Genomic DNA, 20613 nt, shown 5'->3' on the forward strand with positions numbered 1-20613 from the left:
TCTCTGTATTTAGTATCTTTATCTTGTTGAATCTATTGTATTTATTGTACTTAGTACGGAAATCGAGTAAGTTGAAAAAAAAATGCACTCCAAAATTCCTTTCCATGGCTTTTAAGTTGGTCTGGAATGATCTTAATGCTATTAAACAACACGCAAGAAAAGCTAGCTTGAGGAGCATGTAGAGGCATCTTGGATCAAATTTGAAATCGGATCTTCCCTTTTCCTGGTAGGAGTTGAGGGCTAGTTAGAATTAAGATACCCATGTCATGTGGGTCGGTGCCGTACTACTCTGTGGGTTCGCGGTCCGACGAACAATTGAAAGGAAAAAGACTCCTTGTGGAAGGAGAAAATTGGAGATGCTGTCAAACTAATCGAGTGGAAGTGTCGTGCGGACCAAACAAGACCATAGTAGAGGAGTTGATATTAAAGTATTAGAGTGATGCCGAGCAATGTAGAAAAAATCAACGATATTATAATTTTTCACTAGTGCAGTTCGACGACAATAGTTGTTTTGAATAATGTATTTTGTATAAGTATAATGCAAAATGCAAAGCCGGCGAGCTCTGTTCTCCGCCGCCATCATACTCCGGGTTCAGATAGAAGTTAGTAACAGAAGCAAATTTTCCACATTAAATCCTCCAAATGTCAAATAGTTTATTTCTAGTATGGTTGATAGCCAACATTTTCATACCCCGGAAGCAAATTTTCCACATTGAATCCTCGCAATGTCGAATAATTTCTTTAAATTTCTTTGTTAAATAATTTTCACTTAATCTAGGTCGCGAGGTCAGTACTTCATCGTCACAAAATTTAGAAAACGAGAAATAATGGAAGGAAAGTAAACGCAATGTAACATCCTAGCATTGTAACTGAATGGATGGCAAGAATCTGGTAATTAATAAATCTATCGCAATATGTTCGGCGTGCCGTTCCCAACGCTAAGTTGTATTATTTTATGGTTTTCTTCTGCCCATTCCATCGTGCTATCGTTGAAATTTATTAAATAATTCCACTTTGCATGACTGTTTTGCGGACCGGACATTAGATCTAAGATACAAATACGATGGCAAGGCCTAATCATTTAGCCGCTCGAATTCTCCTCTATTGCCGGGTACATCTGTTTCAGAGAGGCGTGTAGTCTCGTATCTTCTCTTCTGTTCGCCATAGTATTGTATTGTCTCTTGATAATACATTACAGTGTGTTTTTGCTTTTATTGTGACAATCGCATTGGGTCCAAATAGAAAAGTTGCCTTAAATTAATTCAACGATGAAGAGCTCTGCTATCATTTTTTTAATGTTGCTTGCAGCACCGTTATGTGTGGCTAGTCGCATTTTCGGCTTCAAGCCGTTTTTTCTCACTAGCGATTCTCAAGTTAAAGCTACTCCTGCAATTAGTTATCCGTCGAGGAAAGGGCTGCTGAGGTGGAAGCCGTGGAGCTGAACGAATGTTTTAGAGGAAGAGCGAATCTTGAAAAGAATGGTTTCCTCAAGCCCAATCTATCTGCGAAGTCGAGGGCTTCACATCATGGTTCTGATGAACTACTTCAGACAATCCTTGCTTCTCTAAAATTTTCTCTAAAATTTAATCACGAAGTGGAACGTGGAGAAATCTGTTCCACTCTTTGAGCCGTTAGGTCACAGCCCTGGAATTGGTCACGATGATATACTTGGATTGAGACACTGAACGGAAAAAGCTGGCTAATTCGTTGAAACGCTTTCTAATATTACGAAAGGAGAATCTAGCAGTCGGATATGCATGCGATGGTTACTTTGTATGTCTGATATTATAGAAAGTATTGTGTAGTTAACTGTTCAAATAAGAATATGTTGTAAGATATGCAGGTTGTATTGTATTGTTAGGAATTTTTGATAATTCCAGAACAGAACAGAACGAACAGAGAATGATGCTCTATTTTAACACAGAGAAACTAAAATTGTTGGGAAGAATAGATTTTTATACACACAAAAGACAAAGTTTATATTCATTAACAATACTGACTGATACAAAAAAAAAAAAAAGATCTTCCTCTAACAAAGGGATTACAACAGGAACGCTTTAGATGTAGTTCCAAAAAAAAACTTCACTCTCTCTTTTGCTTGAAAATCAACACTGTTGTGTATTACAAGAAACTTTCTCTCTCTGCATTGCTGAGCTCTAACTCTCATATTACATTAGTGCTGCTGCGCATTACATTACATATTCAACATGTGTAAGTGTCATAATGGATCATCCACTGCTTTTAACTCTCTCATGGAGTCTCTGCTACAATTTGTGCGCTTTGATGAACAAAACTGATCTTTTTTTATATTCTGTTGTACTTCTTGCTCGAGTAGAATGGACAAAAAAATGAAATCCCATGCCTGATAAATATTTTAACTGCTCGAGGGTGTCCTGTTTGTCCTTTGGCCATTCTCTTCTTTAAATGCAGTTGGTGAGAAGTAATGGCGCAAAGTGCTAGATCTGGCCTTCTTCCTCCTTCAGGAACACAAAACAGGTTAAGGGCGTAGAGACAATATGGCGGAGGCATGTATAGGGCGAGAACAAATAATGGCCATCAGATTCACAGATGAACGGTGGAGATCACATCGAAAAAAAAAGCTATTGGGAGGTGACGAGGATGGCAAGGAAAGTGCACAAGGCTTATCGCGCGGGGCAACAGGTCCGACGTGGTAGAGAACCTTAGACTATGCGATGTGCGATTTGCGGCAGACACTGCGATCGCAATATCGCATCGGCGAAAAAACAAATGGGAGGGCGAACCTTTGACACTGGTGAGTGTGATTTGCGATTTGCGATCGGATCACATCGCAGAATCGTAATTGGCGAAAAAACACGGGGCGTAATGGATGAAATAGGGCGCGGACGCGATTTGTGATAGCGATAAGATCGCATCGCAAAGGTAAAAACATAGGTGTGGGGAACTGGCGGTTTTGATGCTACAGTTGAAAGTAATATTTCAACGATCCCCTTTAATTTCAACTGCTGGGTTATCAGTCATACCCAGACATTTCCTCAAAAACTCAAAACTCTTCTGCCCCAATGGTTTGGTCTGAATATCTGCAATTCCTGAATTCTGCAGTGTACTAAAACAATTTCTCCATTGTTTACCAATTCCCTGATGTAATGAAACTTTGTGTCAATGTGTTTCGTTCTCTTATGAAACATAGAATTCTTGGATAATGCAATAGTTGAGCTATTGTCACAAAAAATCACAATTCTTTTTGTTTGCTCTTGGCATAAACTCCTTAACATCCTTCTCATCCAAACTGCTTGACACGCTGCTGCTGTAGCCACCACATATTCTACCTCTTCTGTAGACAACACTACAATAGGTTGTTTTTTAGAAGCCCATGAAATGGCTCCTGAACCCATGTGAAAAACATAACCGGATGTGCTTTTCTGATCATCTACACTTCTAGCCCAATAACTATCGGTGTATCCAATTAAATCTGAACATTCTGAAATAGTATATAAAATGCCAAACCTTTTAGTACCTTTAACATACCTCAAAATCCTTTTTGTTGCCTGCCAATGTGCGTCTTTTGGCCTCTCCATGAATTTGGAAATCAAACTAATAGCATACATTATATCTAGCCTGGTTGCAGTCAAATACATAAGGCTGCCAACTATGCTCTTGTACAAACTAGGATCAAAATCCTTGTTGTTGTCCTATTTGCTGAGTTTTAATCCTATCACTGTGGGAGTGATTGCTGCTTTGCTCTCCGGCATATTAAATCTTTCTAACACTTCATTAACATATTTTGCTTGTCAGATAAAAATACCATTTCCATTTTGTTCTACTTCTATTTCTAAGAAGTATCTCAGCAAACCGCTCTCAGTCATTTCAAATTCTTCTTTCATGACTGTTTTGCAATTTTCAATAAGGTAATCATCATTACGTGTGAAAATAACATCATCAACATATAACACAACAATTAGTAATTTACCATCATTTTCTTTGATGTAGAGAGTGGGTTCTCCCTCACACTTTTCAAATCCATTTTCTAGTAGATATGAATCTATCCTACTATACTACGCTCTTGGTGCTTGCTTTAGCCCATAAAGATCTTTCTTCAATCTGCACACTTCGTGCTCTTGGCCTTTCTTTTCATAGCCTAGATGTTTTTCAATGTAAACCTCTTCCATTAACACTCCATTTAGGAATGCTAACTTCACGTCCATCTAGTAAACTTTCCACTTGTTTTGTACTGCTATGGACAACACTGCTCTCACGGTTTCCATTCTAGCAACCGGTGCAAAAGTTTCCTCAAGTCTCTCCCATACTGCTGTTTATATCCTTTGACAACCAGTCTTGCCTTGTGTCTTTCTATTTTTCCTTTAGCATTACTCTTGGTCTTGTAGACCCATTTAACTCCAATGACTTCTTTTCCTTTTGGTAGTTCAACTAAATCCCATGTCTTGTTTCTTTCTATGACATTGATCTCCTCATCCATAGCTTCTATCCATTTCCTATCCTCAATTGCTTCTTCAAAATCAACAGGGTCATCAACATGACAATATAAAGAAAACAAAGAATTCATACCTTCATTTGTTGCCTCTTGTTCATAAATTTCACTTAAATTTCTGAACTTCTTACCTCTTTCATTTGACATACAAGTGTTTGAAGAAGCACTTTAATTTCCTCTTTGTGGTGTGCTTGGAGAAGCACATTCATTTCTCCTCAAGGGTGTCTCTTGTTGCCCTTGTGTTCGTGCTGCTATTTGGGGATGTATTTCAACCATCTTCTCATCATCTTCATCGTGTGACAAAGAGTTTTTAACATTCATTGTTTTCTATATGCTTCCATCCCAAGCTTCCTCCTCAATGAACTGAAGATCTCTACTCACAATAAGCTTCTTGGTGGATGGCTTATACAACCTATAAGCTTTGGATTCCTCACTGTATCCAATGAAAATACATTTCTCCCCTTTGTTGTCCAACTTCTTCCTTAGTTGATCTGGAATGTGTGCATAAGCCACACATCCAAAAACTTTCATGTGGGTGACTCCTTGCTTTGTCCCACTCCATGCTTCTTCCGACACTCTGTTCATGACTGCTTTTGTCGGGCATCTATTCAAAATGTACGCTGCGCAATGAACAACTTCAACCCAATAATGATTTGGCAAATGCTTTGCCTTTAACATACTCCTTGCCATATCCATGATTGTCCTATTCTCCCTTTCGGCAACTCCATTTTGATGCTGAGTGTACCTAGTGGTAAACTGCTTATGAATTCCATTTTCTCTACAAAAATGTAGAAATTCTTTGGAGATATACTCACCTCCTCTATCAGTTCTTAGAACTTTGATATGAAGCCCGCTTTGGTTTTCTACAAGTGCTTTGAATTTGAAAAATATTTCAAACACTTCATTTTTGTTCTTCAGGAAATAAACCCAAGTTTTTCTAATAAAATCATCAATAAATGTTAGTATATAGTGGCTACTTGCAAGTGATGGAGTTGCATCGGCCCACATAAATCTGAGTTTACAATCTCTAAAGATGCTTTTGCCCTTATGCTTTTCCCAAATGGAAAACTTTCTCTGTGTTGTTTGCCCAAGATACAACCTTCACAAAGGCTGTCTGGTTTCTCTATCAATGGTAATCCTCTTACCATTCCTTTTTCTATTCAATAGGTTAAGACCTCCAAAGTTGAGATGTCCAAATCTCAAGTGCCACAACCAATTTTCATCTTTTGGTTCGCTTTGAAAAGCCTCTTGTGTCACTGTTGCTATTCCTTTTCCACTTTTTAAATCTACTTTCATTCTCAGAGGGAACATCATGTTCCTTGCCATCTTCACTTCAGCAATACATTGTTTGCTTGGTGTTTTATCCATGATGGTGCATACATCATTCTCAAAAGAAAACATTGTACCCCTTTTGAACAAGTTGTCCAATACTTAAGAGGTTACATTTCATTCCAGGAACATAATAAACATCTGCTATGGTTTTCTTTTCACCTTTCTTTGTTAAGACATTTACTTCTCCTTTTCCCATAACCGAAACTTTACTATCAGTCCCTAGTGTGACTTGTGACTTCACACTTTGATATAACAGAAAAGACAGATCTATGTTTCCTGTCATATGGTTACTGCAACCAGAGTCTAGAAACCATACATCTTCACTCTTTTCTTCAGCTATATACAAATTATCTTGGCTGATATTTTCTCTAGTGAAATTTCCACTAGTTCTATTACTCATATCATGCTGCTTCTTCCTGCATTCATTTGCATAATGCCCATATTTTTTACAATAGTGACATTAGACATTGGATTTATCATACCTTTGTCCTTGAGCATGATGTTGTCCACTTTGTTGACTGCTCCCTTGACCTTGGTTCTGATTTGGATTGTTGTCTCTTCCTTTAGCATTTGCTGGACTGTTTCTTCCACCTCTGTTTTGGCTTTTTCCTCTTCCTCTCTTGTTTCCTCTGCCTTGACTTCTTCCTCTTCCAAAGAACATCTGGGTCTTAAAGGCATGTTCTAGAGATGAGTTTTCATTTCTACTGAATCTCTGCTTATGTGTTATTAGTGATGCATGTAGTTCATCAATTGAGAATTTTGTGAGATCCTTTGTCTCTTCTATGGTGGTGAAAATCGCATCGAACCTTGAAGGTAGGATCCTCAATAATTTCTCCACAATCCTCCTTTCTTCAAGAATCTCTCCATGAGACCTTATCTGTGTGACCAGTCCAATCACATGTGTGAAGAATGAGTCAATATTATCTGACTACTTCATGCAGAGAGTCTCAAAATCTCTCCTCAGCAATTGTAGTTTTGTTGTTTTCACTTTCTCCATGCCTTGATAGGCTATCTTGAGAGTTTTCCATGCTTTTTTAGATGTCTTAGCTGCTGCTATCCTTGGAAACACACTCTCATGCACTACTTGATATAAAAAGTAGAGGGCTTTATAAACCTTCTTCTTATAGCTCTTCAACAGTTCTTTCTCTGCCTGAGTTAAATTATTAAACTCATCTTCATCTGTTGGTTCTTCAAAACCATCCTCAACAAATTCCCATAAGTCTTGGGAAACAAGCAAAGCTCTCATGGTTATTGCCCAATAGTCATTGTTTTTCCCATTAAATTGTGGGAGCTAGGTATTACAGATATCTATGCTAGTGTTGGCTCCAGCCATTCTTGCACTCTTAACTATGCTACAAAATACTTGACTGTGTATTTAAAATAAATGACTCTCCTCAACGGTAACAGAAAAAATAAACTTGAGAAATACCTTGGATTCTTTCTTGACTGAGTCTTCACTCTGCTCGAGAAGCTGCTGCAGCAAGAAATCCTTCCTTTAGCTTCTTTGACACCTTCAAAGAGCCTAGAGAAGCTCTGGTACCATGCTGGGAATTTCTGATAATTCCATAACAGAACGAACAAAGAATGATGCTTTGTTTTAACACAGAGAAACTAAAATTGTTTGGGAGAACAGAGTTTTATACACACACAAAAAAACTTTGTATTCATTAACAATACTGCCTGTTACAAAAAAAAGATCTTCCTCTAACAGAGGGATTACAACAGGAACGCTTCAGATGCAGTTCCAAAAAAAAAAACTCCACTCTATCTCTGCTTGAAAATCAACACTGTTGTTTATTACAAGAAACTTTCTATCTTTGCAGTGATGTGCTCTAACTTTCATATTACATTAGCATTGTTGTGTATTACATTACATATTCAACGTGTGTAAGTGTCATAATGGATCACCCACTACTCTTAACTCTCTGATGGAGTCTCTACTATAGTCTGTCTACTTTGATGAAAAAAACTGATCTTTTATGATACTCTGTTGTACTTCTTGCTCGAGTAGAATGGAAAAAAAAATGAAATCCCCTGCCTAATAAATATTTTAACTGCTCGAGGGTGTCCTGTTTATCCTTTGGTCGTTCTCTTCTTTAAATGCAATTGGTGAGAAGTAATGGCACAAAGTTCTGGATCCAGCCTTCTTCCTCCTTCGGGAACACAAAACAGGTTAAGGGCGTAGAGACAGTATGGCAGAGGCGTGTATAGGGTGAGATCAAATAATGACCGTCAGATCCACAGATGAACCGCGGAGATCACATGGGAAAAAAAAGCTATTGGGAGGTGACAAGGATGGCAAGGAAAGCGCACAAGGCTTATCGCGTGGGGCAACAGGTCCGACATGGTAGAGAACCTTAGACTATGCGATGTGCAATTTGCAACAGACACTGCGATCGCAATATCGCATCGGTGAAAAAACAAATGGGAGAGCGAACCTTTGACACTGGTGGGTGCGATTTGCGATCGGATCGCATCGCAGAATCGCAATTGGCGAAAAAACACAGGGCTTAATGGAGGAAACAGGGTGCGGACGCGATTTGCGATAACGATAAGATCGCAAAGGTAAAAACATAGGTGCGGGGAACTGACGATTTTGATGTTGCAGTTGAATGTAATATTTGAACATGTATATATATATGAAATAAAACTTTTGCCTAATTTAATCTCTTTTATTTTAATATATTTGTTATATTAAAACAAGACAACTTTCCTAGTGGTTTTATTTAATTATTACACTTGGAAAAGAATGAATCAGCTGGTTTACTACTTATAACTAGTTACTCATATTGGAAAAGTATGAATCAGTTGGTTTACTACTTATAACTAGCTACTGATATTTTAAATATAACTAGCTACTCATATTCTAAATATTAGATTTTCTGATAGATGTATTTCAAGATATCAAAAATTATCAAATTAGCAATTATCTGAGATCTTCAAAAAGAACTTATTATTAAAATTTTAGAATATAATTCATTTTAAAAATATTTAAAAAAGGCACATATAATATAATTATTATGTGATATAATTAATATAGATTAGGAGTCATAGATGTCTAAATCCAAACATTTACTTGAGCCAAATACTATCAAGTTATTAATTCTTTTAGAATAATTATTCTAAATTTCTATCAAAGTATCAATTCTCTTAAATAAATAAATAAAAAATGACAAAAAATAGTATTGCATTTTTATAATATGATTTTTGTTACCATTTTTTTAAATGCATTTTATTTATTTATATAACAAGCTTATTATGGCATATAACTAACATAGATTAAGAGTCATACAAAAAATAGTATTAAATTCTTATCATGTGGTATATGTTAAAACTTCATGTCAAAAGTGTTTTTTTTAATGCATTAAATGCATATAATGATATATAATAGAGTATTAAAATATCATGGTAGATCATATCTGTGAGTAATTCATGTTTTACTTTACTACCATTTGAACATGTCACAAATGGAAAATGCATATGTTTTGATTAATAAACCAAATTAAGAAAATGTGAGAATCATGTTATTGTTTCTTTAAGTAGATGATGATGGTAGAGAAAGATGTTGCACTTTGCTCTACATAATTCAAGTCCTTGCTTATTTGAAGACAACTAAGGATGGGATCTTCAATGATAATTCATCAATTGCTCCAATAACCACATATAAGATATTTAGTCATTAATTTGCAATCCTACAGAAGCGAAAATAACAAAAGCTATTTCTTAACTCAACTTATATATGCATCCTCAATTCACTTCAATGTTCTATTTACTTATTTTAATATTATACTAATTATATGAATATTGATGAAAACAACCATGATGATTATACTATTTACGAAGATCAACTTTGGTGTATTAGACTTTTAAGAAAAAGGATAGAAAATGAATGTTTTGTTTTGTTTTATAATTTTATTTGCATAACAAAAAAATAAAACAAAATTGAGAAGATATTTTAAATATTTATAATTTTGATTAATTAATAACTTATGAATGTCAATATTATTACAAATATTTTAAAATTTAATATGGAGATATACTTGACATTTTAAAAGAAATTGTTTTTATTATTTAACTTTTCACTATCACAAAAATAACCAATTATTTTGTTCTATAATACTTTATTTTAAAATTATTTAATATTATATTACATCATAATATAGTGAAGTTATTTCATATATTAACACTATTAATTTTAATAAAAACCGATATACATTATTTATATATATTAAAGAAATATGCGTATTTTTTTATTACTAGTGGGGTGACATATTAGATTCCATGATTATTTGTTGGAAAATACACTCTCTTTTATGTACATAAGGATATAGTTGCAGGTGATAACTAAAATATTTAGAAAAAAATAAATGTTATAAAACTCAATGGAAACCTATCATATCGATCCTGCATAATATTTAATATGGTAGATAGTGTGTTGTAAAATTTGAATTAGTTTCGAACTCTTTGAAAATCAAATATAGTAATTTTTGAAAATTTGATCTATAAGGCGGTTAATTAACTAGCTACATAGTAGCTAGTACCTGTTCTTAATTTTAAATATGGCTAGATTAAAGTAAAATTATATATATATATATATATAAAATCTAAATTTCAAAATATTTTAACAAATTGTTATATTTTAAAAAAATTGACAAAAATTATAAAAAAGAAAAAAAAAGGATTTACTGAACCAAATCATAATTTTGCCAAGTAAATTTCTAATTATAATATGTTTTATTATTTTAATAATTAAATTTATTTAATTTTGAAAACCATAGTAAACAAATAGTGCTTTATTTTTATTTGAAAACTTAAGTATTGGTGTGAATTTTTCTTTTATTTTTAATTTTTAGAAATTATAGCTGATTTGTTTAAATATTTGGTTGAAAATAAGAAAATTTTAATTTTAAGTTATTTTATATACATCATTTTAATGTTTTAGGATATTTCGTAAATATTAAATTTATGTTTGCATTTTATAACACAAAATATTATAATTTTAACAAAATCTATGTGGCTATATTCTAAACTAGAAAGCCAAAAACCATTTAGAACCTAAAATTTTATTAATAAGATGTTTTTTCAAAATATTATTTGTTAATAATTTTGTTTTAAATTATAGTTTTGAGGATGTAAAATTACAAATTGATAAAGATTTCAATCAAAATAGTGATGAAGATAACAAAAATTGAAAATCTTTTATAATGTTGATCACATCCCACTGAATATAATGTGGCCAAAACAAAAAAAATGAATGAAATGACCACAACCATTTCCATTCTCACAAGCATGTGATTTTAAATCTTGAGAGGCCATGAAATATTGTGTACACAAATGTGTTTCCAATTTCATTTCGCATTTAATTACTCCATATTTTAATAAATAATTACGTCAATAGGTGTCCCCCATATCAAAATTGGTAAGTTAATCATTTCCTTAATCTTTTTTATCAGATGGCCTAAATTGAAATATGCCAGTACATTCTTTTAGTCGTTAGTAAATCAATGGGTGAAATTAGCTACAGTAACTTTCTTGCATGTCTAGAACACATACTTAGACTATACTTAAATTATTTTTTTGCAAAGCATGATTAAAAAGTTACTGTGCCACTCGTTGATAACCACGTATGTAGGATTAAGAAAAAATGAAATAAAAAAATTACTATCGAACACCCGTCTTTCATAGTGCCTTTGAAAGTGGTCTCTTTGCATTCTGAAACGTATGCATGGTTGAAGCATAAGGACACATTTTGATCGATTACAATGACGGTTGAAGGATTTATGCCCGATAATCATCCATAACCATGAAAATGAGGTATATAGGGATAAATTCGAGTAATAAGGGGACATTTCATGCATTACAATGAGGGTTAAACCATTTGTGCATGATAATCATCAATAACCATGACAATGAGGTATGTAGGCATCGATCGATGAAAAATTTCTTTAATTCGGTTAAGTACAGTCGAAATGTGAAACGTTCTGCCAATTTGTATTCTCCTCCACCAGGTATTTTGAGTTTTTAGTTACATTACAAAAGTTCGAACCTCATAGTATGGCCCATTCGATATATTATAATCAAACACTCCGTGGATGCATGCATTTCTTTGTTAGCGCTTAAGGTTGTTGGAATTGTTGAAGGATAACTGGAATGTTGGCTTCTCTCGGCTTCTATCTGGTAAAAAAGGTGGCAAATCTCGTCATGTTTTACATTTTTTCCAAGCTCTCACGACTGTCTCTCATAATTTGGTGTAGTTCATGTCTGATTGAATTATTCCCTACTATTTTTTCAGGTTTCAGCATTGGAGAAACGCTTTCTTAGTGATTGTCAAACGCTCCGTGGATGCATGCATTTCTTTCTTAGAACTTAAGGTTGTTGGAATTACTTTTTTTTTAGGTTTCGAAGGCGTTCAAAAATCGATATTACAGGTATGTATATTTTTTATTTCCGCAATATTTTTCCACTTTAATTCAAATGAGCTGACTAGCCCGTGGAAAAAAAAAGAAGGGAATTGATTGTGTATAAACCATTTACAAAGGAAAATGCCCACATAAACATACCTTTTCGTCCTTCCATACAACCTTGTCACGCTTCTCAAGGTTTAACCTCATCACAATCAGCCATTGGTCCTACCACGGTCATACGTATATATATGTATCTTCATCGCCCCTTCCGCTCTGATATGCGATATCAGAGCGTTAACGTATGTTTTAGCATTAAACCACTTTAACAAAAATATATGGATTGCACAGGAAACCAACTCCGAATCATATATAGCGGATATCAAATTTTATAGATTCGCCACTATACGCTCATCGGTTCCAGGTCTCCAAGCCTTTGCATTGCGCACTTCAATCTGCACTTCCTCTGACTGTGATTGTGATCAGATCTTGATCGTCATTCTGATCCGTGATCTGACGGTTGAGATTAAGTCGCGCGATCGCATATCGCTCAAGCTCAATGCCAAACTCCTTCCACTTCCATACGCCGATGCAATATCTTTACAGGCCCAATAGGGATATAAACTATTTCCTATAATATTTCAAGTCCGGCAGTTGATTCCTACTGTGTTTTTCACTGTTTGTTGGTGTAATTGGGTTTTCCACTTGCGGGAGTTAAACTGTATAATGAGCCTGCCGATGTTATATTTTACCTTCTTGATACGATCTGCGATCTGATGGTTCAGATTAACTCGCGTGGTCGCATATCGCTCAACCTCAATGCCTTCGTGATATCCTAGCCCATAGAAAAAGGAAGGTTCTGGTCTTTTTTTTAAACGCTCTCCCAAAATTTATTCCTTCTCTAGCATTGATCATCTCCCGAAATATCGGGACCTAAAACCAATTCACAACCTTTACAAAACCTTATATCAAAAATATATAAGTTTCTCCTTACAAAACCTTTGGCTACATATGTTTTTAACACATAAATCTCTTATCGGCGCATATTTCCTTATAAACGATTCACAATGGAAAATGCCCACATAAACATAGCTTTCCGCCCTTCTATACAGCCTTGTCACGTTTTTCGAGGTTTAACCTCATCATAATCGGCCATCGGTCCTTCCATGGTGATATGTATATATATGTATGTTCATCGCCCCTTCCACTTTGATATGCGATATTGGAGCATTAACGTATGTTTTAGCATTAAACCACTTTAACAGAAATATATGGATTACACAGGAAACCCGCTCTGAATCATATATATAGTGGATCTCAAATTTTATAGATTCGCCACTATATGCCCATCGGTTCCGGGTCTCCAAGCCTTCGCATTGTGCACGGTGATCTGTGCTTCCTCCGATTGTGATTTGTGATCAGATCTTGACCGTTGTTCTGATCCGTGATCCAACGCTTGAGGTTAAGTCGTGCGATCGCATATCACTCAAGCTCAATGCCAGACTCCTTTCACTTCCATACGTCGATCTGATATCTTTACGAACCCGATAGGGATATAAACCATTCCCTATAATATTTCATGTCCGGCAGTTGATTCCTAGTGTGTTTTTTCACCGTTTGTTTGTGTAATTGGGTTTTCCACTTGCGGGAGTTAAACTGTACAATGAGCCGACCGATGCGATATTTTGCCTTCCCGATTCAATCTGTGATCTGATGGTTCAAATTAACTCATGCGATCGCATATCCCTTAACCTCAATTCCAGACTCCTTTCTCTTCCATATGCCGATCCGATATCTTTACGGACCCCATAGGGACCTAAACCGTTCCCTATAATATTTCAAGTTCGGCACTTGGTTCCGACTATGCTTTTCACCATTTCTTAGTGTAACTAGGTTTCTGCTTGGGGGAGTTAAACTATATAATGGCCCCACTGATGTGATATTTCGCCTTCTTGATTCGATCTCAACCGTTGATCTTCCCAAATATAAGGGTTCCTGCATCTATCTTCGCTCCTATGCTCGTTCCTTTAACTTAGAATTTATGCTAGGTCTTCATTTTTGCTCTTCTTTAAAGGTTTTGTCCCGCTGTTATTTTGTCGCGCACTCTTCCTTACTGCACTTCACCTGCATCTATGTATATATATATATATATATACATAATGATATAGTTCGCTCATATTCCACCATTTGATGCTTACACTTATTCAATTTGGGATTAAGTCTCTGAACATATATATAAATCAATACATAATTACAAAGTAAGTGTAAGCAATGTAATTTCTCTGTGACACTTTATAAGTATTTCATCATTACTTATGTTTCCTGCATTTATACACATGGAAATCATAAGGTTCAACAGTCTCAACTGATGCTTCACATATCAGCTCTTCAAACTGAACTTCATCTCCCTCTTGCACAACAACACGTTCTTGTTTTGTCACAGTTTCAAATACAAATGTATTACGAAATTTTTTCTGCTGCAATAAATCATTGCTTGTCTCATTTAACAGACATTCTCCATCCTCCTTTACATTGGTCATCCTCTGTAAAACACTCCTCTGTTAGTGTTTCTTCTCCCAGGGTTAAATCGTCTACATAGGTTCCTTCCTACTCAAGATCTTTCAGTAGAAAATGGAAAATTGCTTTGCGAAATGGAAAATTGTGTGTGGTAAATTATGTATTTTTGTTACTTTCAATTTTATTCAACATTAAATTATTTTGTTGATATCGAATGCCTTTTTTACTGTTAGGTGGTTTCACTATTTCATCATGGATCGAGCTATTTGGACTTCTCTTCCATTCGAAGTTCTTGAACTTGTGCTATTGTGGCTCGCTTTATCGGTTGTGATAAAGTTTGGCACTGTGTGTAAAAATGGAAGAATGCTTTGCAGGACCCTTCTTTCTTTTTACGTTGCAAGAATGTCTCCACAAACCAATTTGGATTTCTTGTTCGTTTTCTCAATAGTGAAGACAATTGTTTTGCTGCGCAATACCTTAATCAGAATTGCTACATATATCAATTTAATTTGGGATTCATAGATTCATGATATAGAGTAGAGTGTGTTGTTGGACCAATGGTGGTTTTATCCTTACCAACAGAATGCTCCCAAACACACAACCATTTTGTAGCGAATCCATTTACAAAGGAATTTAAAAACATAGGGCGAGTACGAAATGGAGACTCGGGGTTCTTTTCATTATTGGAAAATCTAAGTAACAGAAAATATGACTGGGTTGTTTTAAAACATATCCATGATGGAATGTAGTCCGAATTTTATGTTTGTGGTAGTCTTGATAGGGTATGGAAAAGGGGTGGTGTTTCATTTCGTGGCACTTCAGCCCCCAAGAATGTAGTGTTTTATAAAAGCAAAATGTTTTGGCTGTATCTCAATAAGGAGTATGAAGATTATCCTTGGTACAAGTATACAATCTATTGTTTTGGCGTAATAAAAAATGAGTGGGGTTTTTCATTTGTTCCAATCACTGGCATACGTTTTATGTCATTAGCAATATACATGAATCAGTTGATATGCCTTGTCAATGATGTGTCCACTTCTGTATGGTCAATTCAAGAATTAGATCATTTCCAATTTGGTCAACTCTGTTTTGAATGAAGAATTGACTACTTTGAAGATGATTGGGGTTTCAGATGGAAGTTCCTGGAAGAAATTTCTGCAGATATAAATAGAAAATGTCCTGGCTATCTTCCGTTCCGAACAGTCCATGGTGTGGTTCTTATGTGCAACAGCAATGAAGTTCCTTTCCTATTATATGACATGGTGACTCGCATCTATTTTCCAATATATACTGATAGTTCAAATAATGGGCAGATGTCTCGGTTTTGGTACCCAACACAAGAGGACTGCAATGATCTGATTGAGTATGGAGATGTTTTTGCAATTGCTACCCGTATGGACACTATTGATGAGATTCCACCATTGGATATGGTGATGGATTCTTAGGATATTTGTATTCTTGGGAGTTCTTATAAATATTTCCATTTTATATACTCTCTGTTGTTGTGGAAAATATTTTCATTTTTTCCTCTATACATACTGTGTGTATTTATGGTAATACTTTAAAATTATGTTTGTATCGATTTTTTTGATGTAAAATATTTAATATTGCTTCCGCTAAAGTTTTCTAATTTACATGTAGATGTTTCTCGATTTTATGCTTTTTTCTTTGTTTGTATAATGATAATTTCTATGATTTTGTTGTACATTATATTTGTAACGGTTTTTGTCATTGATTCTCAAACAGTTTTATATGTTTATGTTCATTTTAATATTTATTTATATTTTGATAGTATATATAGTTCCAAATTTTTAGATTCTTGTGTCGCAATAGTTTGGGTTCCATTTTGATTATAATATGATACATGGAAATTTAGGCTTCTTTTTTTGTTTGGGCCATTTCAGAGAATTCATTTGTTTTTTTTGCCATTTTTGAAATTATTTGTTTTTGTTTTTAGGCATTTGGAAAAAGCCTTATACATTTTCATAAGTTTATATGCTTGGAAAAAAAAGTAAGATATACACCTTTTATGTTCGATGTTTATGATTGCATAATGAATAATTATTCCTTGTAGACATGTCATCTAAAGGCACAAGCGTGCGTGCAAGAAAAAGAACTTTGTCATCACGTGAGAGGTCTAATGAAAGTCGTTGTTTACAGTATCAACAAAATAAGGACGCGATAAATGAGCGTAGGAGGGCTGCATATAAGAGAAAAATGAGTGAAGGAACTCTTCAAAATGATTCTATAGTTCCTTTTAAGTATCGTAGCATGGATGATATAATGGAAAGAACATTTCCTGTTGATATTTCATTATCAGGATATGCTCCTCCTCAGCATAGCCTTGTTGTTCGATGCTCATCTGAAAATGTTCATAACATTGGTGAAACATCTTGCAATCGGGAAGAATGCCATATCGATATTTTTGCATGAAAATGTCCACCCTAACCCTTTCGTGTGTCCAATTGCATGTTTTGGTGGCCAAAGTTTGCAAATAAGCGATGGTCAAGGTAACGATGACATTTTCTATGATGATTTGAATGATATTTTACTTGGCCATTTTTTTGATAATTTGGATTCAGCTGCTTGAAACAAAAGACATTTGAATCTCGCTTCTTAAAGTAATGTGGTCTCACCAAGAGAATCAGTCATCCCTAATAGCATTTCGCGTGGCACAATGGAGGTAACACAATTATATTTTGGTTTTCACTGTAATAGTGGTTGTTCAGCTACATTCCAGACTGATGTAAATTTTCCATGTTTTTTTATTTTCTTTTCATTTTTTAAATTTCTAATTGCTTAGACAATGAATTTTATTTTCCTTGAACAGGACAAAAGTCATTCCAATAGAGGCGTAGAAATTAACTTCATAGATGTTACATCTACTGATGTTAGAAGTGAAGAGGAACTATCTCATAGCATTCATCCACATCGCCAAACAAATGTAAATGTTGAGTGGATTTGATATTTTTCTCATTTTCTCATTTACAATTGCCTTGAAATTGTGTTTTCTAACATTTCATGGAGAAACCATGATGCCCTCTCGTTAGGTTGGTCAATTTGAATCCAAAAGATCAAATTTCAAAACTATTGAGGATGTATTTGGTTTATTTTCAATTTTTGAATCTTTATTTTTTGGACATTTAGTTTTATAACATGTTTTATTTCTTTGAAATAGGAAACAACTCATTTGAATAGAGGCAAAAAAAAAATACTTGCAAAAATGTTTCGTCCACTATTCTTAGAATCCAAGCGAAACCATCTGATAACCATCATCCATGTGAAGACAGAAATTAAATTTTGAATGCATTTGATTCTTTTTCATTTTCTTCATTTATAGTTAGTTGCAAATTAAATTTTAAATTCTTTTATGACAGAGGGACCTTTACATCCTCTCAGATTCGCGAAATGCACACCATAAATTGGGAAACATATTCCCATAGATGCATTCCACGGGGTTCAAATTTGCTAAAGGAATCTCATGTTCTTGAAGATGAAGTAATTGTTAGAAGAGATTTTACTCATCGAAATGGTTTTTAACATGGTTCGGTGAGTAGAGACCATATTCATTTTGATGAAAACATGATTGCAGTGCATAAAATGTTTCGAGCAAAGATAGATAGCTTGTCAGTTGTCCAGATGTGCCACATTTGCCAAGAATCATATCCTGAAATCCTTGTTGTTAGACATTCTGAAGGACCTCTTTGCAGACAATGTAAGAGTGAAAGAGGAGCCCATCGTTTTTGTCGGTATAATAACATGGATCCTGGTGAGCAACCTCATATTTTAAGAATTCTTACTCAAGTTGAAGAAATGCTAATAGCACATGTGAATCCCATTTTTCAAGTGACACATGCTCGAGGTGGGAAATATAAGTATAGTGATCATACAATTAGCTTTCCTCAAGATAATTCTAGAGTTGTATGAAGCCTTCCTTGACGTGTTGAAGATATTGACCTTCTAATTGTGAGGAGACATGGCACTGATTCTAAATATTATGAATGTTATGTCAAAAGATCTCGAGTGATGGATGCATTTCTTTTAAAAATCCAAAGTGATCAATACTATCAAGATGTTTTAGTTGATTATGATTCACTGAATGCTCTACCCGAAAGTTCAATAGATGTCTCCTTCGAGCTTAAATTTGTTGATTGTCATATTGAAGAATCTGAGATCAATGAAGCTAATAATGAAGAGTTTCATGTTAAGCATTTTCCCTCTGATCCTTCTTCCTTTGTTGCTCGCCTACCAAATGAACGGAGAGAAGTGGAAGAAATTAGAGGATTTCTTGATAATGTTCATTCTTCACATGTTCAAGACATGGATTGGCCCACTATTGGAACCACTCCTATGGATGAATATAATATAGATGGGTTGTTCGATATGGCATTCCCAACATTGTTCCCCACTAGTGATTCTAATTGGTTGCAGCCACATGTTTGTAGTGTTGAAGTTCATGAATATGCATTGCATCTTCTTAGGTACTATGATCAGAGATTTGGAAGCGATCCTCGCTTTCAATATTACCTATTAAACATGATAATGCGGCATCAGAGCCAAGCAACTGCTGCAGTTTCTACAAAGAAACATTTACATGATAAATCAACTACAATAGTTGAGGAGTTGCGTCACCAACTATATGATTTCCCAGATAATAAGTTGGCTGAGCATCTTATGTCGTTTGGTTCTTCGTTGAGAGGTACAAGGGCATATTGGACTAATTGCCGATCTGAATTGATGGACATGATTACTCAGTTATGATGTCCATATATATTTTTTACTTTGAGTGCAGCTGACACAAAGTGGCCAGAGTTGCATAACCTCATGCCCATACATTCACATTCTCATTCTTCAAATGAGCATCATATGAAAATTGAGAATGTTATCTAGTACCCTCATATTGTTGCGGCATTTATGCACCAAAGGTTCAATATTTTTTGAGAGGAAGTTATCCAAAAATACCTTAAAGCTAAAGACTTTTGGTACATGTTTGTGTTGAATTATTCTTCTATTCTTTTTCAACTTTTATTGTGGTTCTATTTATATTGCTTGTAGTAACTATATGTTCATTTATTTCAGATATGAGTGGAAACACAGAGGTTCAGCGCATATCCATGGTTTCCTATGGTTAGAAAGTGCTCCTGACATGGAAACACTTGATTGGTCAAATAGTTCTAATGTACGACTTGCAAAGATGTTCTTCGACAAATATGTAACTGCATGGAATCCGCATGACATCCATCATCGCAACATAATGGTTCCACGAGGCCTCAATGGTGACCCTTGCCTATTGAATACTGGTTAGGTTTTCTCTTGTGATCCTCATAATGATAATGAAAAATTGTTAAACCGTGTCCAAAGGTACACAAAGTGTAATGTGGGTTCTTGTTTGCGCAAAAAGGGCACTATTCTAACATGTCGGTACAATTCTCCATGGGATCTTTGTGGTGAATCAAGATTGTTCATAGATGATCAGGGCAGAAAAAAATATGAGCCAGTAAAAAATGATGACAGGCTTAAGGTACATAACATTGACCTTCTAACAATGTGGCGTGCAAATGTTGATTGCAGCCAGTTCTTTCTTGCTATGCTGTGTTGAAATACATTGCTAAGTATACATCGAAAGCAGAAAAAAGGTCTGAAAGTTATCATCATATGTTAACTAGAATTCCAAATTCTATTGGCCCTAAGGATCCTAATTTATGTGCATATAGAAAGTTTCTTGCAGAAACGATTGTTGACCATGACATTGGAGCACAAGAAACATGCCATATGTTGCCTAAGCTACCTCTTGTTGTTTGTAGTCAGAAATTTGTTTCCTTAAATGTTGGAAGAAAGGCTTTTAGGAAAATATAAAGGGATGGCTTGCAATTTTCATTTGAGAATACTTTCATT

General features: G+C 34.9%; 1 protein-coding gene across 1 annotated transcript; it reads left to right on the top strand.

Annotated features, from left to right (window-relative positions):
* Positions 1-19038: 19038 nt before the first annotated feature.
* Positions 19039-19479, top strand: LOC149209989 (uncharacterized). The gene has a single exon (XM_089398829.1). It carries the CDS (start codon positions 19039-19041, stop codon positions 19477-19479), a length of 441 nt encoding a protein of 146 aa, XP_089254955.1.
* The last annotated feature ends 1134 nt before the right edge of the window (positions 19480-20613 follow it).

The sequence above is a fragment of the Pinus tabuliformis genome, chromosome 1_2, assembly GCF_031772625.1.
Source record: "Pinus tabuliformis cultivar Carrire ecotype Pingquan chromosome 1_2, CPIR1, whole genome shotgun sequence".
NCBI classification, from domain to species: domain Eukaryota; kingdom Viridiplantae; phylum Streptophyta; class Pinopsida; order Pinales; family Pinaceae; genus Pinus; species Pinus tabuliformis.